General features: G+C 44.3%; 1 protein-coding gene across 1 annotated transcript in view; it reads right to left on the minus strand.

The window, feature by feature from the left end:
* Positions 1–3,125: 3,125 nt before the first annotated feature.
* Positions 3,126–25,510, minus strand: part of DHTKD1 (dehydrogenase E1 and transketolase domain containing 1) — a 104,326-nt gene continuing 81,941 nt past the window's right edge. The window contains exons 13-17 of the mRNA XM_068130452.2: positions 10,780–10,944; positions 7,690–7,772; positions 5,845–6,017; positions 5,559–5,644; positions 3,126–4,111 (exon numbers count right to left, since the gene is read on the minus strand). Coding sequence (XP_067986553.1) covers positions 3,992–4,111; positions 5,559–5,644; positions 5,845–6,017; positions 7,690–7,772; positions 10,780–10,944 — 627 coding nt within the window. The 3' untranslated portion in view covers positions 3,126–3,991. The remainder of the gene's footprint in view (positions 4,112–5,558; positions 5,645–5,844; positions 6,018–7,689; positions 7,773–10,779; positions 10,945–25,510) is intronic.

The following is a 25,510-nucleotide window of genomic DNA, read 5'->3' on the forward strand; positions in this document are numbered from 1 at the left end:
CCTCATTACTGCAATTATTTCCAAACCAGAAAATCTCTTTTTTATCCGACAGTCTTTGGGATCGAGTTGCAATTGCATCAATTAACTATAGATGCATTTTATGACGAGGACGTCAATAATGTCTGTCATTGAGGAGGTGCGGATTTTGTAAAGAAAGATTATTTTATTCTGTAAATATGAAACATAAGACAACAGCACTGTACTTAAATTTAATCATCAGAAGCAGAGACTGAGATTTTTGTTGATTTTAATATATATATATATATATATATATATATATATATATATATATATATATATATATATATATATAATTTTGCAGGCCCTAATCCGGATTAAAGTCTATCATACTAAAATACACCATTTGTGTCTGCTCGTCTGTCTGATGAATTTTTGACGCCAATACATTCCGTCCTTACTCATCCAATCTCAACCAAACTTGACAGGATGACAAAGGGTTACATAATGAAGGTTGTAGTGCATTCATTTGCCCCCCTCCCCAAGGGGGTTTTCTCCCCCGAGCTGGTTTTCCCCGCCATTGTCGTCAATGGGTTGCGTGTTGAGGTGTATATCAATGTTTAGTTAGCTTTATCGTGGCGTTTTTCAAAGGCCGCTTCAAATAACAAAACTAACGATAATGGTGTAGCGCTTACCGCTGGGTATACACAATCGCCTTGCACCTGCCGAGGGCGCGGCCAGGGAGCGATCACCATGCCGGGCTCCCCCAGGCCGCCCGGACAGGCCCAGACGCGCCTCTCCCGGGCATGCCCGGACTCGCCTTTCCCGGGCTCGCCCGAGCCGCCCGGGCACGCCCGGTCTCGTCTTTCCCGGGCATGCCCAGACTCGCCTTTCCCGGGCATGCCCAGACTCGCCTTTCCAGGGCTCACCCAGGACGCCCGGGCACGCCCAGTCTCGCCTTTCCAGGGCTCGCCCAGGACGCCCGGGCATGCCCGCTCTCGCCTTTCCAGGGCTCGCCCAGGACGCCCGGGCACGTCCAGACTCACCTTTCCAGGGCTCGCCCAGGACACCCAGGCACGCCCAGCCTCGCCTTTCCAGGGCTCGCCCGGGCATGCCCACTCTTGCCTTTCCAGGGCTCGCCCAGGACGCCCGGGCACGTCCAGACTCGCCTTTCCAGGGCTCGCCCAGGACGCTCGGGCACGCCCGGTCTCGCCTTTCCCGGGCAAACGCTCCGGCATGATGTGTATATATATTGCTGCCCGATAAACGGGCTTTGCAGAGTACCCGAGTTTGGTTTGTGCAATAAAGCAACTCGGACGAATTTCCGTCTTTTGTCGCGTCAATCCTTTCGACTCGCGTTGGAGCACAGCTCCTTCAATGGCATAATATTAATGTTATTACAAAACAATATTCATACCAATAATATCCCACCTCCCCAAGGGGTTTTTTCCAGCCAGTCAACGTATATAAATAGCTTACCATGCCGTTTTCGTGGGAGCAACGGCATCTACCAGAAGTAATGAACATTAATGAATATTATGAACCACAAACACGTATAATTAGCTTTTTAAACAGTCGCTAATGCTGTTTATAACACTAAATGAAGAAATTTGGAGGAATCCCGACATGCGTGAGGTAAGTTTTACTTTCAGAACTGAGCGAAGATCTACTGTACTCGAGGTACCCCATAAGTGGTGGGTTAATAACATGGCCCTTCCTGCCACTAAAGTGAAGTTTTTCGTTGTGAACTTTTGAAACTCACTCCTGTTTAAAACGAAACTGAAAGGGAGGAAGCCGGGGTGTGCTCATTTACCAAGCAGCTAGCTAGCGCTTGCCAAGCCAGCCGTTCCTTAACGGTTTTTTTGAATGGAGTGCTTGCTCGAATGTTTAAACCACTTGGCGATCTCTCTACAAGAAACTTGGTAAATGAACACACACCCAATGCTCTTGAGACCAGACCATAGATCGACTGTAATCTATATACCCCAAAGAGGAATGACCCTTTCTACCCCTCCTGGAGTCTGCGGGTGTACTAGTTGAGGGAAAGTCAGGAACTTGATTCTTATATAGGGAATTATTAAAGTCAAAAACGTTCTCGTTAGGTAACCTTCACAAGTGCATACGCCTTCTCAGCTCCGTGAGATCCTCTTCAAAAGCTCAAATTTACCGCACCAGATCCGTCTTCTTATTGTTTGTTACATGTGTGTTTCATGGGTTTCTTCCTCTGTCTTCGTTTCCGTACTTGATCAAAATGCGTCGATTACAAGCTTGTGTTTGTCTGGGCCAAATACCTGGATTGCTAGCTGACAGCAACCAATCGATGTTTGGCATTAAATGCAAGGAAACTTTCAGAGATATAGGTGAGCTGGAATAGACGTGATATAAAACATTATTTATTCAATGTCAAGCATGGGGAAGGCTCTTCGAGCTGCAAAAGGAGTTTGCTATGAGTCCAAGCTCTGAAAATTATTGGAGTACTAACAACACCTGATCAGATTATTACTTCAAGGTGGCCATTGTTGGAGTTGGTATAAAGGAATATACCTTTGTTTTCTATTTCCACTCACTCTGCTTTGAGTGCATGCAGCTAATTCCCTTCTGAAACCTGCTGATCCATGCTTTATCTTATTTTTGCACATTTATCCTTGAGGCTTGGTCAAAAACACAGTCTTTTAGAGTGGGAGTCGGTATTTGATTTACTCTCACGCTAATACGCTATTCTCTCTGCTTATCTATCACTAGCAGAAGTACCCGGCGTTGCTGGGCGGGGGAGGGGGAGAGGGGGAGGGGAGAGGAGAAGTGGGGGAGGGGAGAAGGGAAGGGGGGAGGGGGAGGGGGAGGTAAAGGGGGAAGGGGGGAGAGGGGGAGGCAGGAGAGGAAGGGAGTTCATTTATATGCTGGTGGGTGAATGTGGCGTTCATACCGTTACTGCATTGTGTGATGCCGAACAGGAAGAAGAAGAAGCCATACTACCAACTTCGTACACTTCCGGAATTGTTTGATTATTTGTGTTCAAATGTCTGGTGATTGTTTTGTATTTATTTATGCGAATGTGTACTTGTATATAACTGTCATTAATTTTAAAAGGCTTAGGCACTATGGAGCGATTTGTTTAGTTTTTTTAAACTCCAAAAAAACGAACTTTTTTTTTTCAATTTTTTTTTTTTAATTGCCTAAAACACTCCCAGGCACTCACTGATGAACCTCTGAAAGTTTGACGAAGATCTGTTCAGCTATTTCTGAGAAAAATGGCAACACAGAGACACACACACAGACAGACATCTCTCTTATGTAGTAGTTATATGCGATGAAACATGAAATATCCTCTCTTTGAACCAAGACCTCCACATTCCAATTGAGTGACCCTCAAGTAACGAGTGCGGTGCATTGCGCACGAGGCTCGGCCTTGTGGGGAACTGCCTGCGGAGATAGTTATCTCTGCTGCGCTGGACTTTGCCTATAAAATGAAGCTCACTGAGTATTGTATTTTGAGAAGGGACCTGGCCAGTTTCGAGCTGATCCCGCTCTCCCGCATGTATATTTACTCTACTATTAAACGGCTTGTATTCTCAGTGCGGTGTCTTTCATGTCTCCAGACATCCGACATCGGACCTCGTCACCCTGTTCATAAAATTATATCTTTGACTTTCAAGTTTATAGAATAATCCTCAAAGATTTAAGATTTCAGCAATATAGATTTCATTTCATAAGATTTCATAAGATTTCATTCTTTCATTCAGTCCTACATGAAGAGGTTCATAAGTGGAGAAAACGACCCCCAGACAAACATCTGTAAGGGAAATTTAGCAAAAGCATTACTTTTAAAGAAGGGGGCATCACTTCGGTTACAAAAAAACAGAACTAGATCATGGAAAGTGGGAGTATTAGAGTGATGTCAAATGTTTCCTTGGGTCATTGGGAAATGGCCAAAAGAATGGGCCATTCAGTTTGACCTTGGAGAGATGTTACACCAACATCTCAAAATGGCGTTTGAAAATTCGGTGGAACAAATAAATATGGTGCTTTGCCATGCTCAAGACACAGGAGACACTTTTGCGAATGTTCGAGTCAAAACATCTTCATGCTGTTGTTGATGGATAACTCCGATACCGACTGCTGGTGCAGGCAGGGCCGGCCGACACACTGCCTGCAGCTGGGAAAACAAAGTTTTGGAATTGTAACAAAACGCAATTTACAAAAAGGCATCCACATGTCATTAAAAAAAGGCATAAAAAGGTGAGGCATCCACATGGCGGTACTAAATGAAATGTACAACAAAATAACGTCATCTCAGCAAAGATGTACACCAACATTAACCCATTCCATACCTATGCAATACCATGCTCACGATTGTTACCAGTTTTTAATACGGTACATTTTAACCATTTTGATGATTTGATGTTTTATCTTTTAAAAGTATTGTACTCATATATGTACTTGTTCAGTGACTATAAAAAGGTACCAACCTATTATTGACTCTGATAAAACACGAATACTTCATGCAAAATGAAACAAATCATGAACTTAAAATAAATATAAGTACAAGTCAATTGTTCAATCATCCATATTCAGAATTTGCCTGATGTTGGCTGAGCGGTTAGGGTGCCGGCTTGGGATCCCAAGATCCAGGGTTTGAATCCTGGTCGATCGTTGAATTAATGCCAGGGGGGTTCTGAGGTCGGCAAATTGAGCACCAGCTCACTGGTAATTCCCTGCATGTCGTAAAAGGCGACTAACAGCGTTGGCGGCAGGGAGGGCATCCGGCCATAAAACATTGCCGCAAAAAGGGGACCACGGTGCCCGAAAAAGGCCAACCCCTGCTCTGCGGGGGGAAAATGGCCTCCAAAGGTGGTTCTCTCCATATTCTGAATTCAAACTGGCAATCCTTTTGGGAGATGTCACTGAATGCAAATTAGCTTGCATTTGTATGTTGCCGGAAGTGAAGTGATATTGAAGATAGTTTCAAAAAATGTTTCAAAAGGTTTTTCCAATTTCACTTTTGTTTCACTTTAACGCAAAAACAAGTTTCAAATGTTGTATTGAAGCAAATTCAGGGAGATGCCGATTGGTTGCAAAATCACTTTTGCATCCTTATTTGGAAAATCTGGCAGTTGCGCCATAAATGCATCTTGAGATGACAAATTGAAAACGCATGAGGCCCACCAATATCGATATCTTTTGCACGAAGCAAAAATGGCTGATTTTGTGATCAAGCTTTAATTAATTACATTTCAAATTAAAATGAAATGTATGTGAACTTGTACGTCCTTTTAATTAGTTCACGAAAGTACATTTCAGTGACATAACAAATAGGGATATTTCAACTGATGAAATTTCCTGCATGAACCGCCATGTTTATGGCAAAAAAAGATGGATTCACAATGGCAAAAAGGTATGACTCGAAGAGAATGGTGGATGTGCACAGTGGGAAATGTGACACAAACTACACTACACAAGCTACGCATTTAAAATAGTTCAACAGCAGCTTATCATGCTGTTGTGTTTATCATTGCAATGCACCGACTAAGAGTCCTCTTTTGCTCCGACAAAATGATAACGCACAAAACGTGGGCTTCTCCTTTGGTTCAAGTTGTACTTACTTTGATGGCAAGTTGATTTTCAAAGCGAGGTGCGACATAAGTCCAAGGTCCCATGTTCTCTGGCTCTTCTTGGCTCCAGATAAACTCTGTTGGAAGAATGCCATCTATTATGCCATTGAGACCTTGTATAGAAGAATGCCATTTATTATAATGAAACCATTCTATAGAAAGATTTTTGCACTTCTTTGAAAATTGTTTCACTGTCACCATAGCTCCATGTTCTGTGACAAGAGACAAAGAGGCAAATCTCTGTGACATGGAAAAATATTGTGTTGTAATACTGTGCCTTTTGCTCTTGGGTAGCGCTGCAGCAAAGTCTGAAGTTGAGATGTAGGGAAGGGACAAAGTTCCTCAACGCGGATCAGTGCGGTGTTGGAAATTATTTGTGCACCAAGCTCCTTTCGTCGCCGCTCTAGGGCATAGTAATGTTTTCCACTGCACAGTATGAGGCGGCACACACTGCACACACACACATACACACATCATCATCTCCCAGAGAATCCAGTACAAAATCCTCTTGACCTACAAAGCCCTCCATAACCTGGCCCCATCCTACCTGGCTGACCTCCTCTCCAGACACACTCCCACCCACAACCTCCGCTCTGCTGGTACCAACCTCCTGACCCCCCCCCCCCCCCATCCGGACCAAATTCAGATCCTGGGGGGACAGGGCCTTCTCCATCGCTGCTCCCACCCTCTGGAACTCACTACCTCACACCATCAGAGACTCCTCCTCACTCACCACATTCAAAACATCACTCAAGACCCACCTGTTCAGCACTGCATTCAACATTCAACCCACAGCATTTAACCCCTGACTATCACTTCTCCTTCTCCCTCCTTTTGCTTTAAATATTTCCCTATTGATTCTTGTCTTTTTGCAATTGTTGTTTCCATGTTTTGTTATGCATTATGGTTTGCACTCTGTCAAAGCGCCTTTGGGCTTCATGAAAAGCGCTATACAAAATAAATGAATTATTATTATTATTATTATTGAACAACAACAGTACTCCTAAAGCATTGCATGAATATTTGAAGGATGTTTTAAACGATGCAAATTTTATCATTCTAAACAAAACTTTATTTTGATCGCAAAACTCAAAATGATTATTATAGGCCCAAAGTAAGCACTTTACTAATTTGAAAGTGATCTTCATTTATTTCATTTTGGCTGTTGGTTGCATCATTCTGGGATTGAAGCTGTGCCGCTGATGCAGTGCCCCGTGTAGGTTAGGACAGGAGTTCTTCATTTGACCAGGGTGCCTCTCATGCCTTTCCTACTCTTCGCAAAGGACAACGTGTGATCTTTAACGTCCACCAACTAATGTTGGCAGCTGGAACAGCCAGTTAAACGTATATCGGAGGGACGGCACACACATCGATGCCTCGTCTTGTCTGCGAGACACCAGCATTCGGTTTTTAGCTGGGCCGAGATTAAAACCCAGGCTACATGGCTCAGAGGCGAGTGTGCATACCTCTAGGCCATTCTGCCAGTCGTTTGACTGATTTTCTCGAATGTTCCGGTCATCAGCTTCAGTTTGCACCCTCACTGCCTCGAACCTCTCCAACCAGTGGGTCTACAACCTCCGCCATAGGTTCACATCAGTAGATCCACAACCCCAGCCATGTCCATATGTCAGCCAATATGGCAATGCAATCTCACCTTCTAACTCTTTACTCTTAGCTGTCCAAGGAATTATTTTTAGGAAATTAGCTATCCAAGAAAGGCATTCCTACAAAATTGAATTTTTTTTTTTTTTTTTTTTTTTTTTTGTGTACAAGATCGAGGCTCGTGAAAGAGCGAACATTAATCACACAGAAAGACAAACCGACACATAAAACATATAACATAGGGAGCGGTAGACAAGATGGGGAGAGAGGGGGAAGGACACAAACACAACATTTGAGAGCAGGGACCGAGAGACATGGAGACATCGAGAGATCTGAGAGAGGGCGAGGGCTTTGGGGGGGGGGGGGCATGGGAAGGGGGCGGTGGGAGAGGTATAAAACATATGGACCCAAAGTAATGGAAAATCATCTCGTCTATCAAACAATTTGGTACAAAAAATATATATATATATATATTTATTTATTTATTTTGCACAGATTTGCACAGAGAACTCATTCTTACTCTTTTGGATTTGGTGAGTCATCTCCAATGACAGAAAGGAAGTGCGTTCCTGGTTCCATGTCTGATAGGCTGGACACAGCAGCCTGGAAAAGAGAGTTTGAAATGGTTATTTTTTCAATAACTGCAAATTAAATCAATATATCAAAAGATATTTACTTTATGATTGTGTTTTGGTGCCAAGAGAAGACGGAAAAGGCAATTAAGTTATCGGATTTGATAGTGTTACTCCCAACCTTTACCCCAGCCTGGTGTTGGCTTAGCGGTTAGGGTGCCGGCTTGGGATCCTAGGATCCTTGGTTCGAATCCCGATTGATCGCTGAATTAACGCCAGGGGGGTTGACTCAGCCTTTCATCCTTCTGAGGTCGGCAAATTGAGTACCAGCTCACTGGTAATTCCCTGTGTGGCACAAAGGGGCGACTAACAGGGTTGGCGGCACAGGGTTGGCGGCAGGAAGGGCATCCGGCCATAAAACATTGCTTCAAAAAGGGTTCCACGGTGCCCAAAAAAGTGCCCAACCCCTGCCCAACCCCTGCTCTGCGGGGAAAAATGGCCTCCAAACGTGGTTCTTCTTCTTCTTACCACACTTTACCCCCACCCCACCCTGCTCATCCCACACCTCCATCCTCTCCCCTAAACCTTTACCTTGGCCAGCGACACCAAAACCAACTGTTTTGAGATGTGGAAACAACAAACAGTCGGTACGGTAGTAGTCTGTCTTGGACCTTTTGACTTACTGTTAATGTGTGGACATAATCTAAGGCCTAGAGTAAGGTGAGGCAAGATGCGCCCTCCCAATATAACCTTCCATATTGGTTATACCTTCTGTATCCTGAAAATCTGCACCAGGTGGATCTCTGGCTGATGGTATAAGTAGGCAAATCCAAACTATATTATTTAGCATATTGAAGAAGAGGAGTGAAAAGGATGCATAGCTCTGGGAAAGAGGAAAAGATTGGGGAGAGGTGTGGGAAGGGTGGTTGGCAAGGGCATTTTTCACCACATTATATTACTCCATATAAAAACCACAACATTAATACACATTATACTCAAGAGTTAATAGAACACCTTACCCTGTCAAAAATAAATGATTTTAAAGGTCACATATAAAAATAATTCCGGAGGTTTACCACCATTGACGCAGTGGCTATTACACCACCGTATCTAACACGTTACATTAGTTATTTGTGCCTGTTCTTTGTGTCCTTTATGACATCCTTAAAACCAGTATGTTTCCTGTTTGAAGTGATTTTCTATTTTGTTTGAATGCCAGACAGGCAGACAGAGGGAAAAAAAATTCACTCATTTGTGTGCTTGTGCAATCGGGACAAATTCAGAGCCAAGGTACTGTCAAACTGCAGGTTAGTTTTCTGATTCCTGCTCCGATTTGTGTTCAAAATACACAATTCAATTGAAAACCAGTTGTTTCTCGATCATAAACTGATGTTTGTGGATGGATGGACTGATGGACAAGGTTAACCAATTGCTTAACCACGCTTTTCACTTCGTGTGTGCAGGGTGAAAATGAGATGAGCATGATTCTCTTGTTGACATAAGTAAAATTGGCCACTTATTGGCCCAAGGGCACCGCCATTGTTGAGACACTGGAAAGGACTTGATATCCATTATTTTCTGGTTACGAAAGGTTACATTTAAATGTTTATCCTTTACACTAAAATGCTAAACTTTATCTTACTATAATTCACCAAATGTCCGTCCATCTGTCTGTCTGTCTGTCCATTCGAAGGTACCGTAAAAACTGCTGAACCGATCGCAACGATATTTTGGGTGGGCAATCCTGGGATCTCCAGGAGTAAAATAGGCTATGTAGTTTTCCCAATTTCAGCTTTGGTCTCCAGCATTCTCAGGTTTGGACTCCCGCATAACATTCGCGTTCGCATAACGTTCATTGTGACCATGTTTTCATTGTGACGATGTTGTTTTCCCGGGTGCCGCACAAACGGCTGCACCGATCGCTGCACGGCTGCACCGATCGAACTTGGTGACCTCGGACAAAGACCTTTTATAAGGACAGGGGTTGAATACCTGCTTGAGAGAATTCTAACCCATTTCAACTGAAGGAAACACGTATCGGGAGTACATACGACATAGCGATTGTGAACACGATTATCGATCACGATTCACGATCACGATCATAGTGTATCGATCACTGTGGGACATTTGGTGAATTATAGTAAGATACTGTTTAGATTTTGATGATGTGCGTGTGATATGATTTAACGGATGTTTATATGAATCGTTTAAAAGAAAAAAAGCCTTCAATTTCTGATATTTAGCCTTTTCATTTGGGCCCCCCAATTGAAGCCCCGCCCAGAGGGCGGGTACCGTTGCTAGTGTATTAAATGGACCCTTTGCATCACAGTATCAGTTACCCAAGTCAATTTTTGGTTAAACAAGACAAAATAATTTAGAAATCCAATTAAAATTTTTAGAAATTTAGAACCCACTCCTCCCTCCAGGTCTTTAAAACAGCTGTTCACCACCATCTCTTATCTTCCCCCATCCAAAACCTTGATCTTTTCTACCCCTGTTAATTTCACCCCAGATTCACTTTTTTGAAATACCGACTTATTTTCTTGAAGTTCAAGCAGTGTCCATGGGTTTTATACCTCTCCCACCTCCCCCCCTTCCCATGCCCCCCTCCCCCAAAGCCTTCTCCCTCCCACAGATCTCCTGATGTTCCTGTTCTCTACTGTTGTACTCGTGTGCTTCCCTCTCTCTCCCCATCTTGTCTCCCGCTCCCTTTATTATATGTTTTATGTGTCTGTTTGTTTTTTTGTGATTAATGTTAGCTCTTACACGAGCCTCGATCTTGTATACAACAAAAAAAAAAAAAAAAAAAAAAAGGTTTGGGCAAATCTACATCGGGAATCGGCTTATGGTTTACTTGGTCAATAAACGTAACTGCAAACAACAAGTTCACTATTGAAATTAATCAATATTCGTGACTGAAGTGCATTAAAAACGTGATTTGGATGAAATTACATTTCCGATGGCTCAACTGTGAGACGGTAACACAAAGCAGTTTGGAAACCGCACAAAAACTATTAATCAGGTTATGGAAGGCACACCGGCAGTCGCAGCAGAACTTTTGGTGAGATAACCACAAGCGGTTTCCGGAAGTTCCGCAGCATCTGTCGCCGTAGTAGGTGGAAGTACTGGGCTGGGGTCGAAGGGTGTACCACCGAAACGTTCACCGTATCCCCATCAATACCCTTCTGAGAGCTGTCACACAACTGGCATTTCACACGGGGACATGGATGGTGAGGACAGACGTTGCAATCACACAGATTAAAGGAAACCTTAAATGCTTTTAAATAATTAACTTCAGAAGGTTAGCCTTATTAAAAAAAAAAGCATTGCTGTTCTTCATTTAACAGAAGTTGAAAAATGATTATTGTGCAAATAACAACAACCCTAATAATAACAATGATGATAAAAATAATAATCTATATACTAGAGCAAAGTCGAGGGCACACCTTCGCATATCTGCATGCTTCCCACCTAAAGAAAAGTTGAAAGATGGCATAACGTTCCACCAGGATTGAACCAATATCAAATTTTGAGTAAAAAAAAATTCCCCCTGTTTTGACCCATGACCCTAAGTCCCCACCTCCTGGAGCATTAACTGGGGGTCAAATCCCCAAAAATCGTTACATACTTTATGTAACGTCTTGATTGCATATACAAAGCTTCATTCAAAAATGTATACAAATGTACCTGTCATTGCATATTTGGTATTGAACCTTTTGGCCAGGGTGCCAGCGATTGTGCCCGGTGGAGCGGACCACAAATGATACTGCTCTTGCACCTTATTGCCATGTGGTGACCATAACTACCAAGTTTGATGAATTTCTGCCCAACCGTTTAGGAGGAGATAGCGTGACAGACAGACGGACAGACAGAGAAGATTACAACATGCCCCCGTTTTTCTTTCAAAAAGCATGGGGATACTAATAGAGCAAGTGTTAGTATGCATGTATGTCCACTCTATACCCATTGGTAGAACAGTTGGTCTGACGCCACCCACAATTGTAACCTGAAAAAAAAAAATACGTCCCCCATTTTGGTAAGCCTAAAGCATCTTCGGAATTGCAATATTTACAATTGCCATGCCCTCTCTACAAGTTTCTCATTCAGTATAAAACAACCTAAAGTGACTGTTACAAAGATCATCAAATATCAAGCAGCTTGCAAAGCAGTTGATACGAAACAGCTGCTTTGGTAAACTATAACAAGCCACTTGGTAACGGAATATGTCCCAGGTGTCAGCCTATGGCCCAGTGCAATTAGAATTATCCGAGTTGTATATCCACAATGTATTATATATGGACGTAAACATTCGGCATGTTTTTGTTTTAATGTAACCCAAGTTATTTGTATTTTCGGGAGTGATTGAGGCAGCGGTCTGTTTCCTAAACACCGCCCAAATAAAGGGATCTGTCAGAAGAACGCGTTGCATGCTTGGAACAAGACCACTCATATGGCGGGTACTCTGCTAATGCAGCAAGTGTTGGTTTGATTCTTAACAAAGAAGTTTTTTTTTTTTTTTTTAATCTGAAACTTATAATCTTTGTCAACATAATTAAAGATAACTTTTTTGGATGATAATTTTTTTCGATGTTTTACTTCTTGCAGCAAAAACCAAGGCTACGCAAGTTGAACAGACAGCCAGCAATATGACAAGAAGGACATCAGGAACAGGTCCAGGTCAAAGCAGTCGTGTCACCAGAAAACGTCATCAACAAGAGACATCAGAAGAACCTGTTGCATGCGAGGAACAAGATCACCAGAGTAAAAGAGAAAGACGCCAACAAGAAACGGCAGAAGAACGAGCTGTGAGATTGGTCCAACTTTGTGAAAATGCAAGACGATGTCGGCAAACTACCTGAATGAGGAAATACGCCACTGCCGGAAGAGCAATGAAATGCAACATAAAACAGATTGAAGAGGACCCAAGTTGCAAGCAATATGCAGGATTATTTTTTGATACACCATGCAAAGCATCCGTATTTGGCGTCAGGAAGGGCATCCGGCCATAAAAACATTGCCTCAAACAGGGAACCATGATTGTCATGGGGCCCGCAAGGCTAACTCCTGCTCTAGCGGGGAAAATGGCCATAAAACGATCATTCATTCATATTCATTCATGCAAAGCAAACACTGTAAGGCAAATGGAGCATGGAGTCTGAGTACACCTGTTGCTACAAAGGGCAAGTTAATCTAGAAGGTGTCACATGCCCACCTGACAGAATTAGGAAGTTGTCCGCGACATTAACAAAAGTGGACAAACTTTCCTAAAGAACATTGTCACCTACAACGATATTCTTGCTTTGGCTTCACTGGGCTCGGGTCAATATACAACCAGAACAGCCATACCCCAAAAAAATTGCAAATTTTAGTTTTATTGCATTTCCTTATATTTTAAGACTTACTTAGGAACATATCAAAAGTTGGACAGAAATGGACCATGGGAAAGTAAAAAATTTTGACATGATAAAAATGTCACAAAACCATGCACGATTCACTACGTCGAAAACGTCTTTGGTTTTTTATTTTTGTTTCTTTTTGTTTATATAAATTAATTTGTTCCACTGAGACCAGCTGCAAAGGCAACATTTCAAAAAAATGTCCCAGATCCTCCGTGACCACTACAATGCACCACGAGAAGATGATGAAGAAGCACAAAAACGTGCAATTCTTCAGACTGCTGCAAAACTAATAAAAAGTGACATAAAAACAACAGTTGCACCACATGGGGATACATACCCAACTACTGCAGACCTAAGCCTTACTGCTGCATTGGGGTATGTCCCAACTAGCCTGCGATTCTTGCTGCAGCATCTTTTGGTCGGGAAAGATACATCTAGGGAGGTTGCTGGTATTGGACAAGCAGTCATCCAAGCAGTGCGTCCAAGGGCTGTAATTGCACCATTGCAGCTTGGTCTTGCAGTGCAAATGCATCACTTGTATAGGTCTCGTTTCTTGATAGATAGTCTATCAACCTTTGGCTTTTCCTCATCTTACTCCGAAGTGCAACGGTTTGAAGTAAATGCAGCCTCTTCTCTTGCTCCGGATGTGTTTGGAGGTGACACCGACATTCTTGATACATCCTTGTTATTTGCTGGAGACAATGTGGACCACAACATCATAACGTTGGATGGAAAGGGTACCTTTCATGGGATGGGCATGATAGCAGCTATTACACCAGGGCGTCAATCTAGCCACATCATATCTAGAAAGAAAATGTCTGACAGGAAGCTCGTCGAACTGACGAAGATCAATATAATAGATTACCGCTATGCAGAGCACGTCAACCGCAACCTCAAATTTCAGCCCCTCCCTTTGTTATCAATTTGTGATCGCCCAATTGACATATTATGGGAGATGTCATTTTGCTTCGAAAAGAGTGCACCAAATTGGCAAGGCATGATGCACTTTCTGCATGAGGAGTGTGATCACCCAGGGAAAGCCTCAATACAGTTTCTCCCAATGATTGATATGAACCCAGGTGACAAAACCTGCATCTTGTCAACTCTTGATTACCTGAGCAAACTTGCATCAAAACACAACATGCCAGCAATCATCACATTTGACCAACCGCTGTTTTGGAAGGCCTCTGAGATAGTGAATGCTCTTCCTGCTGATAACCCAATCCATAATGCAGTGCTACTGCTTGGGAGCTTCCACACATTAATGAATTTGTTGGGTGCCATTGGAAGTTTGATGGATGGAAGTGGACTGAAAGAGATCCTGGAAACAGTGTATGGTCAAAATGCTGTTGTGCACATGCTGAGTGGGAAGGCGGTGCAACGTGCTTTTCGTGGCCATTTGCTTGTGGATCAGTGTCTTACACGTCAGGTTGTTGGCAAGATTGTGGAAGTTGACCCTGGGTTTCAAGAACAAGTGGCAGAACTGGAGCGACTGTACATTTCCCTGGAGACTGTCGAAAGTGACACTATAGAGTCTGTGTTGCAATCAGAGTGCATTCATTTCATTGACAATAGATTGAATCAGGAAAGGAATAAACTTGCAAAGGACTCGAAAACCAGTGCACTTTGGATCAACTACCAGCGTATGTTGGGAATTGCAAGGGCACTTGTGGCAGCTGATCGGACGGGGTCCTGGGAGATGCATCTCCAAGCCATATCAGCTTGCTTGCCGATATTTGCAGCTGCTGGCCATCCCAATTACCTGAAGTCAGCTCGACTCTATCTCGAGAAGATGCTTGCGTTAGAGGATGACAACCCTGAGGTTCATCAGAAGTTCCAATCTGGTTATCATGTAATCCGGCGCAGTGACCAATACTGGGCTGGCCTAGGCTCTGATCTTGTGATAGAACAGACATTAATGCGCTCACTGAAAAGCCAAGGGGGGCTGACTCGAGGAAGTGGGATGTCAGAGCACCAGAGAGCAGTTTGGACTCTGTCTTCAACCATATCGTCCTCCTACAACCTTGCTATGCAAGAACTGACCTCGAGTAGCTACTCAACAAGTGAACAACATAAGGAGTTGACAACATCCAGGGTGAGTCGAGATGAAGCTGATCGTGGCAAAGTTGCCGAAAAACTGGACAGCTTCACACCATTTTCTGATGACAAGTCATTGCGCAATATCATCACAGGGGTTACTGCAAATGAGGATGTCAATGTTCATGACCTATTCAAAGTAGGTAGTGACATTGTCAAGAAGATGGATGATCACCCAGCTTACTCCTATTCACACAAAAGGAGTTCTAAAGCCAAGACACTTGCATTCAGCAGGGCAGTCAAAGTTGCTGAGGACCGCACAATAGATCCAGCATTACTATTCCAGAGGTTCTTAGTGGTGTCACAGACGGGAGATCTCCAGATAGGTGAAGTGATGAAATATGAACTCTGCCCATACCCAATGTCTCTTTTTGAGGCAAAAAACATCCTGCGCCAGCCAGATAAACCACAGTTGGCGGAGGCAATAAGGAATTATGCTACAACCAAATCTGACAATGCTGTCAACCAGACAGTTCCAGGAACAGATCACTATGTTCTTGACGGGGGATCACTTATTCACCGCTTAAAGTGGACAGAGGGATTCACCTACAGTTCCATTGCAGATGAATATGCCCCATTTACAGTACGACACTATGGCAAAGCTACTGTTGTGTTTGATGGTTATGAGGCTGGGCCAAGCACAAAGGACTGTTCTCATCAACGTCGGAATAGAAACAAGAATGCCACCAAGGTTAACATTACGGAGTCAACAAAATTTGTTGGGAAAAAGGAGGACTTTCTGTCGAATGAGTCAAACAAGCAGGCAATGATACTGTTGATTATAGAGGTGTTGCACAAGGAAGGCTGTGAGGTGATCCAAGCAGAGGGAGATGCTGATGTTGAGATTGCAAAAGCGGCCGTCGCAAATGCGGCTTCCAGATCTACAACCCTCATTGGAGAAGATACAGATCTCCTTCTCCTCCTGCTCTTCTATATGGTGGAGACAAACTGCATTGAACTCTATTTCCGTTCTGACACGGCAAAATCAAATGTCTACAATATCAAAGTCCTTCAGCAGATACTTGGAAATGCAGCCTGCAGAGATATATTGTTCCTTCATGCATTAACTGGCTGTGACGCAACGTCTCGTGTCTTTGGGATTGGAAAGAAGTCAGGGTTTCAAAGAATCATCAAGAAAGAAAAGGAACTGATAGACAGCTCAAAGGTGTTCTGTAAACCACAGCAGAGTCAGGATGTTATTGAAACTGCAGGCTGCAGAGCAATGGTGGCATTGTTTAAAGCAAATCAGAACGACTCATTGGCATCGATCAGATACAACATTCTCTGCAAAAAGGTTGCAAGGGCTAAGGCATTTGTCACTCCTGAAAGACTGCCACCCACATCCGCTGCCTGCAAGTTTCATTCTCTGCGGACCTATTACCAGGTAATGGAATGGATGGGCCTTTGTTGTGGAATGGAGCCAACGGAGTGGGGATGGAAGGTAGAAGGAGGAAAACTTGTTCCAGTGATGACAGACAAAAGCCCTGCTCCAGACTTACTACTTCAGATGATTCACTGCAACTGTTCAGTTCTCCTCCTGCTCTTCTATATGGTGGAGACAAACTGCATTGAACTCTATTTCCGTTCTGACACGGCAAAATCAAATGTCTACAATATCAAAGTCCTTCAGCAGATACTTGGACCCTCAGTCGTGCACCAGTGCATGTGGACATTGCCAGGACAGCAACTGTGACAATATGAGTGTTGAACCAGACATAGAGGAGGAGGAGGAGGACGATGAAACTGGAATCTAAGACTAGAAGGCATATGGTACTTCCACATGTGTCAAAATTGTCCAATTTTTTATATGTTGCTTTCCATGTCATAGACTGGCAGAAACAATCAAAGAACATATATTTGTGCAAATATTTACTTTAAATTGCGAATGGTCTCAGGATTAGCACTGCATAAACTACCAGCAACGATCATAATACAAATATTGGTGCAAAATTAACTTTAAATTGTTAGTGGTCTGATGATTATCAGTCAATTTTTTTACGTTTTATCTGCCGGCAGCCATCTTGTTTTCTGACGTCACTGAGGGACTTTCCCATGCGTCAAAATTGTCCAACTTTTAATATGTTGTCTTCCACTTCATAAACTACTAGAAATAAGCATAAAACAAAAATTTGCAATTTTTTTGGGGTCAGGCAGTATATTGACCCGTCTCCTAATGATGGTGCGTGACGTTTCCGGCCAACGTTCAAGAGTCAGGACAAGATGTATCACAGAATCGATTCACTTCTTCCAAGGCAGGATGCTCAGCCTCAATTTGCTCTGCTGTACTTTCATGACAACGACAATGAGATGGAAAACAGGATGGCAGTCATGCTCGGTTTGAATGCGGCCATTGTCCAAGATCTACAGGAGGCCCTGCATCAATACAACCCAAACATTCATTGCTGTAAAGCTGCCATTGAATCGACTAACCAAGAGGATTATGATATTGTACTGTGTGCTGAGAAGAGCAGGAAACCAAGCAGTGAGCAATGTCAACGATACAACCTCTCCAAAGCATCAGAAGTTGCTACAATTATCCCATTTACACCAATTGATGTGTGGCACTCAAACACTTCAAACTTTATTCATTACGCGGATGATACTGCCATTGTGGGCTGTCTTTCTGATCAATCGTCCTTTGTATTGTAATGCGATGATTGACACATACACTAAATGGTGTGGGGACTTTAGTCTCACTCTGAATGTGTACAAAACTAGAGACGATCTTGGATTTTAGAAAGGTCACAATCATGAGCCTGAAACCATAAATGGTAAAAAGGTGGAAGTTGTTAACAAATAAAAAATACCTGGGCATTATTATTGACAATCAATCTAACTTTTGATGAAAATACCGATGCTGTGTACAATAATTCAATGCAAAGATTGTATCTTCTCAGGAAGTTGAATTCATTTTGTGTTAGCTCAAGCGTGATGCGGATGTTGCCAATTCCTTGCTGATCAGTGTTTTCTCATTTAATTTGGTTACCTGGTACAGTTATCTAAATGTGTGGAATAAGTCAAGACTGAGTGGTCATTTAAAGTTGGTGGACCTTCAATCTGTGTGGAATCTTTATATCTGTGAGCGTTGAATAGGAAGCCAACATATTGTCGCGTCCCCGGGGTTAAGACCCCCGGGTGACGGATGACCGAAACAAGCTTTAACTCCGAGGCGTACTTCGAACCTTGGCGGGATTGTCTTTGGCGTGCGCGGGAAAGACCCAAAGCCTTATCTGATCGGACGGCAGACACTGGGTTATTCCAAACCCACAACCACAAATACGGGACAAGCAAAATCCACAATACAAGAAGGAAATACAAAAATAAAGGATTTAATGAATATAAATGCAGGGGACAAAAATGAAGGGCGAGGTAAAAACTATAATTCCTAATTGAGACGTCTCCACTCAGACTCGTACACAAACAAGGGGAAATATTAAATAAAAATATATGATGTTCCTGCCAGCCGGCACTCAACTCTGGTGCCACTTTAGACTGTGGCAAGGCACCATACCTTATGTGCAGGTTGTCACAGGTTGGTCAGGTCCAAGAGTGTCATCCACCCTGCCAAATTCCAAATTTATCGCATGGGGCCAATCAATTTCCCCAAATTTTCCTTTTATCCGGCCGTACTGGCAAGCATGTGGATCGGCCTCCTCCGGTGACCTTTACTACACTACTACACTTGGCTACGACAGCTCCGCCACTTTACCGTGCGAGGGCTATCGGATGAGTTGAACAGCCGAACTGCCAACATGCCCCACGAGTGTCCACAAGGGTGCGACCCACCATCCATCCTTTAGCCCCCTGTGAGGACCACAGCTCCACAAGCCCAAGTTGGCCAATGTGGTGAGCACCTGCTGTCAATCCCACCATTCCCAAGACCTCGGACCGGGGGTGGGGGGAGGGGGGGGTTGGAGGGGGGCATGGTCACAGTGCGTGGTATCCACACAGCCACATCCCCTGCACCTCCACACATCCCCCAGTCCGACCAAATGCAGCCCCCAGTGCCCAACCACATGTGACCTCACCCAAAGTCTAGTGGACAGTTGTGTTCCACGAGTAGACTCAATCCCAGAAGACACTGGTCGCACACCTTGACCACCCATACCACCTCGACCACCCATACCACCTCGACCACCCATACCACCTCGACCACCCATTGACCCTCAGACTGCACAAAACTCCATCCCTACAACCAGTGGCCCAATATTTGAGCCGTCACCACTCTAGCCATTTGAAGGCTGTGTCCTGCTACTCTACCAATTTTGTCCCCACCTCCAACACTTTGGTCTAACACATTGGATCAATAATGGTGTCATTGGCCCCAGTGTCCACCATCGCATCACAAAATTCCCCCTCACTTTTGCATCGAACCCTCAAATTACCCATGCCATTTTTTTTTCACCATTCACTATTTCCACCAAAGAAGGGCGCTTCTTCACACATTTGCCCACTGAGCATGGCCCCATATGCTTGGCTCGATCAAATTTATCTCCGATTGATCCCAAGGCTCTCTTCCCTAACCGAGAGTCCACAAATCACAGCGGAACATCTGTGGGAGACCATGCTCACACCATCATGTTCCACAGATGCTCCAATGGTTGTCCAGTGGGCTATATCATTCCTGCCCTATGCGGTTTGACCCATGTCCATTGACCAGCACAGCATGGCAGGCCACCACATGTTGGCTGCCCCAGAGTCTCAGGGAGAGGCTGACAGGCCGCATGCCCGGGCGGCCACCACATCAGGCCCTTATTGGCCGTCCACAGTGCCGCCACCAAAGGGTGGCCCACAACACCTCCCCTTAGTGGTCCTCATGGTGCACCATGCTAGGTGCCCACAAGTGGCCTCCTCGGACCCCCGGAGGTCTCAACCCCCTCTAGGGTCCGGCGACCCTGCAGGCCTGAGACACTCGCTCGGACGGTGCCCCGATGAACCAGGGACGCCACACTCCACCAGACCCCCCGTGGGGCCTGGGTGTTACCACGACACCCATAGTCGGACCCCATGTCCAAGTATTGTCAATGCAGCCCCCCAATGCAAACCTCTCCTGGTCCGAATTTGGGGACCAACTCCCTCCAAGGCTGTTCCAAATCAAATTCCCATTTAAATTTGAGTTTGATTTTAAATATACTTGTAAAAAATTTGGCCTCGTGTGCCCAACCGCAGCTGCAGGTTACAACCCCTTCTTCAAATTTTTCTGCCCCTCCCTGCAGCTGTTCCAAATTCACTAAGGGGATTGCTTTTTCCGAGGCTCTATTTCCTGACTCCTCCATGTCCGAATCCAGCTCAAGGCCAAAACACCCCCCCAATTAGGTACTTATTTTCGGAACCTCCTGTGCCCAATTGTGGTTCGTGGTGAGGGTTCCCTGGGTTATCTTAATCTCATCCTGGGGATACTTACCGGACCGACTCACCTCATCTCCTAGACTGTGTTGGACTCGAGCAAACTCTACCTTGATGGTACTGTCCAAAGTGCTCGGCTGCGACAGTACCATTTCATTCACAATTTCCCCACTCAGGTTCTGTAACACGAGCCTCCAATTATTTTACCTCTTCCGCTAAACCACCTCCCTGGTGCTGCAAAAGTCCCAATTCGTCCCTCTGCTGGTGCATTCTGGAGAGGGAGCCAACACCGGCAACAACATCATTCTGCCACCTACCCTTTGTGGATCTGCCGGGTTATATAATGAACAATTCCAGAAATCAATGACTGTTGTATGTCATTATGAAAAAGACCCACTTCTTCTTGACAATAACACCAAATCCAAAGTGGAAAGAAATACACGAGCCTCTTAAACCTCGAGAGCAGCAAAGAGGCTGTCCCGACATGTATGCCAGAGTTTTAAAGATAAAGTACGACTTCTTGATGGATGATCTCATCAGGAAAAGTTTTTTCGACAAGGCCTGAGGACCACGTGAACAAAATGGACAGAAAGAATGTCATCTACAACATACCATGTGAAAATTGTGAAGTCAAGAATGTTGGCCAAACATCCAAATGTTTAACCATACGGCTATACGGCTTTAACCATACGGCTTGGAGTTCCCCAAGGCAGTGTTCTGGGCCCTGTGCTTTTTCTGGCCTTCATCAATGATCTCTCCGACTCTCTTGAAAATCCTCTCTATCTCTTTGCTGATGACTCCACTCTCTGCCGCTCCGTACCGCATCCCTCAGATCGGCAGTCTGCAGCCTCCTCACTCTCTGCAGACCTGGACAAAATCACAGACTGGGCAAACAAGTGGAACATGTCTTTCAATCCTGACAAATCTCACACTCTTACGATGTCTCTCCAAAAAGACCGACTGGACAACCCTCCCATCTACTTTCTAAATAATCCTCTCCAAGAAGTTCTGTCACTCAACCTTTTGGGTCTCACTATCTGCCATGATCTTTCCTGGGAAAACCACATTTCCAAGCTGGCCTCCAAAGCCAGTCGCCGACTGGGCATCCTCCGTCGTGCGAAGTCCTTCCTTGGCACACCTGAGCTCCTCACCACATACAAGACTTTCATCCGCAGCTCAATGGAATACTGTAATCCCCTCCGGGCTGGTGCTCCTGCCTCACACCGAGCTCATCTTCACACTGTTGAAACCAAAGCATTCAGAATCATTGGAATCTCCTGCGATGAAGCTACATCCGAGGGCCTTTCACTTACTCACCGCATGCAGGTTGGTGGTCTTTCTGTCTTCTACCGACTCCTCTCCGGCCTTGCTCCTCCAGCTCTCTCTGGGCTCTGTCCCCCAAATATTCCTACAGGTCGCACAAGATCTGCCTGCAACCCTCTTCTGGTTAAACTGCCAAAATCAAGACTCTCTGCTCACCTTCACTCCTTCATTCCTTTTTTCTCCGCCTCTGGAACAAACTCCCTCACTCTCTTCAATCCCACTCCTCCCTCCAGGTCTTTAAAACAGCTGTTCACCACAATCTCTTATATTCCCCCATCCAAAACATTGATCTTTTCTACCCCTGCTAATTTCACCCCAAATCCACTTTTTTGAAATACCAACTTCTTTCCTGGAAGTCCTTGGTGTCCTTGTGTTTTATACTTCTCCCACCCCCCCCCCCCCCCTTTCCCACGCCGCCTCCCCCCAAGCCCTCTCCCACACATTCCCGATGTCCCTGCTCTCAAATGTTGTGTTTATGTGCTTCCCCTTCTCTCCCCATCTTGTCTACCGCTCCCCATTTTATATACTTTGTTTGTTTGTCTGTTTGATTTGTTTGTGTGATAAATGTTAGCTCTTTCACGAGCCTCGATTCTGTATACCAAAAATAAAAAAAATAAAAAAATAAAACCAAACACCAATGTGCTGTGAGGGAATAAGATAGGCTTTCCTTGCTTGCGACACACACACACACACACACACACACACACACACACACACACACACACACACACACACACACACACACACACACACACACACACACGTTCTCATAAAATTCGACCACTATCCTTGGCACAGTGTCATTAAGATTGAATCACGAGATTATCAGGCCTAGTGTTCCTGTAAAAACTCAATCAAAGGACACATCGATTTACATCCCACATAAAAGTACTATACAATCCATTGCAACGCCAACAAAATTGAAAGAATAATTTGAATGCAGGGAGCCCTGTGATTGACGAGGGCTTGGAGCAATCTTTGCTCTCTTCTCCGAAACTACACACACGATTTTGACGAAACTGATCACAACCTTCATCACCCATGATGTAATGAAGTTTCTTCATGGCATAAAAAATAATGGGGTCCCCCACTTCACCACCCCAAAAAAATAAGTATTTACCATCTTCTCCGTTACATATTTTGTGCGTCATTCACACATACGAGTCGGTTCCCTGGTTCTACCAGGTGAGCCCAGGGGCATTGCCCCTATTTTTTTTTTGTGCATGCTGTACTGCACAATATTTGTGGTTAAATCATTATAAATACGATACAAGTATGTTATTTTTTATGTGATTAATCTATTTTTCTTTATACAATAAATGTGAAAAAAACCCAAGCCTGGATTTAAAATGGATTAGCATAATATCCCATAATGTCAAAGTGGAATTTTTTTTTTTTAGAAATATTTTACAAATTAATTAAAAATGAAAAGCTAAAATGTCTTGAGTCAATAAGTATTCAACCCCTTTGTTATAACAGTTCAAATTGAGCTCAGGTACATCCAATTTCCTTTGGTCATCATTGAGAGGTCTCTACCACTTGATTGGCGTCCACCTGTGGCCAATTCAATTGATTGGACATGATGTAGAACGAAACCTACCTTTCTATATAAGGTCCCACAGCTGACAGTGCATGTCACAGCAGAAACTCCACCAAGAGTGGTCAATAGAACTGTCCATAGAACTCCAAGATAGAATTGTTAGGAGGCATAGATCTGGGTAAGGGTACAAAAACAATTTCTAGAGTGTTGAAAGTTCCCAAGAGCACAGTGAGCTTCATCATGAGGAAATGGAAATGGAACTACGCAGACTCTTCCTGGGGCTGGCCGTCTGACCCAACGAAGCAACCGGGCAAGAAGGACCTTGGTCAGGGAGGTGACCAAGAACCAAATGACCACTCTGACAGAACGACAGAATTCCCTGGCTGAGATGGGAGAACCTACCGGAATGACACCAGTATTCACAAATTCACAGCACTTCACAAATCTATTTTAGACAGAAGCCACTCCTGAGAAAAAGGCACATGACAGCACACATGGAGTTTGCAAAAAAGCACGTGAAAGACTCAGAGCATGAGGCAAAATATTCTGTGGTCTGATGAGAGGAAAATTGAACTCTGGCCTGAATGTAAAGTGCTACATCGGGCGGAAACAAACAAACAACAGGCATTTTAAGGCCATTTTCCCTGCTAGAGCGGGGATTAGCCTTGCGGGCCCCATGACAATCTTCTACATTTTGGCCTATTTTCTACATCTCCCCTTGTTAACCCCCTCCCCGCATTTCTTCTTCCAGCACATTTAGCCAAGTCTTTCTCGGTCTTCCCCATCCTCTACTTCCTTCTACATTCATTTCCATCACTCTTCTCAACCAGTCATTTTCATCCTTCCTCAACACATGACCAAACCATCTCAACCTGTTTCTCTTCACAGCATCCATCACAGGCTCTATTCCCATCATCTTTCGCAATTCATCATTTGTCTTCCTCTTCCTCAACCCATGACCAAACCATCTCAACCCGTTTCTCTTCACAGCATCCATCACAGGCTCTATTCCCATCATCTTTCGCAATTCATCATTTGTCTTCCTCTCTCTCAACATTACTCCGCACATCCACCGAACCATTCGCATTTCCACCCTTTCCAGCCTGCGTTGCTGCTCCAGGTTCATTACCCATGTCTCGCTCCCATAAATCATAACACTTCTCACACATGCAGCATACACTTTTCCCTTCAGCTTCAACGACACTCCCCTCCTTGTCAGCACGCCACTCAGTTCCCGAAACGTCTTCCATGCACATCTCACTCCAGCAACCGTTGCCGAGTCTGATCCACCTTCTCCATTCAGCATGTCTCCTAGGTAGCAAAATGTTTTCACACCTTCCAGCTTCACGCCGTCTCCAAGATCCAACTCAACATTTCCTCCATCTGCAGCTCCCTCTGTGCACACGTAACACTTCAATGTAGCTGCCACACTGGTTAATGACCCTCTCAGACCACTACATTTTTGATGAACCCATTGTGCATTGAATGGAGTTCACTCCGACACCCTTCCTGCACACAGCACACGGCCACTTCCCAGTTCTTTCCACCTCACCACATGCTTTACCACTTGCCATCACCTTCGTTTTTCCGATATTCACCTTCAGACCTTTTGTCTCCATACATTCCTTCCACTTGTTCATCTTCTCCTTCAGTCCATCCATACTCTCCACAATCAAGACCAAATCATCTGCATACAACAACTCCCACGGTAAACCCTCCTTTACATTCCGAGCCAGCACCTCCATCACAGCTACAAATAGTAGTGGACTTAGTACCGACCCCGGCTGCACTCCCACCTTCACCTCAAACTCACCACTGTTAGCGTCCTTTGTCCTTACAGCTGTGCGCGCTCTCTCGTACATTGCCATCACTACACTGATCAACCATTGCTCCACTCCTAACTTCCTCAATGCCCATGTCACAACTTCACATGGAACCCTATCGAATGCTTTCTCCAGATCAACAAACCCAAGAAACAACTTCTTCCTCCTCTCCATGTACTTCTCCTGCAACTGCCTCACAATAAAAAGCGCGTCTGTCGTTCCTCTTCCTGGAATAAATCCA

Source organism: Myxine glutinosa, chromosome 11, assembly GCF_964187855.1.
Source record: "Myxine glutinosa chromosome 11, kmMyxGlut1.1, whole genome shotgun sequence".
Classification (NCBI taxonomy): Eukaryota; Metazoa; Chordata; class Myxini; order Myxiniformes; family Myxinidae; genus Myxine; species Myxine glutinosa.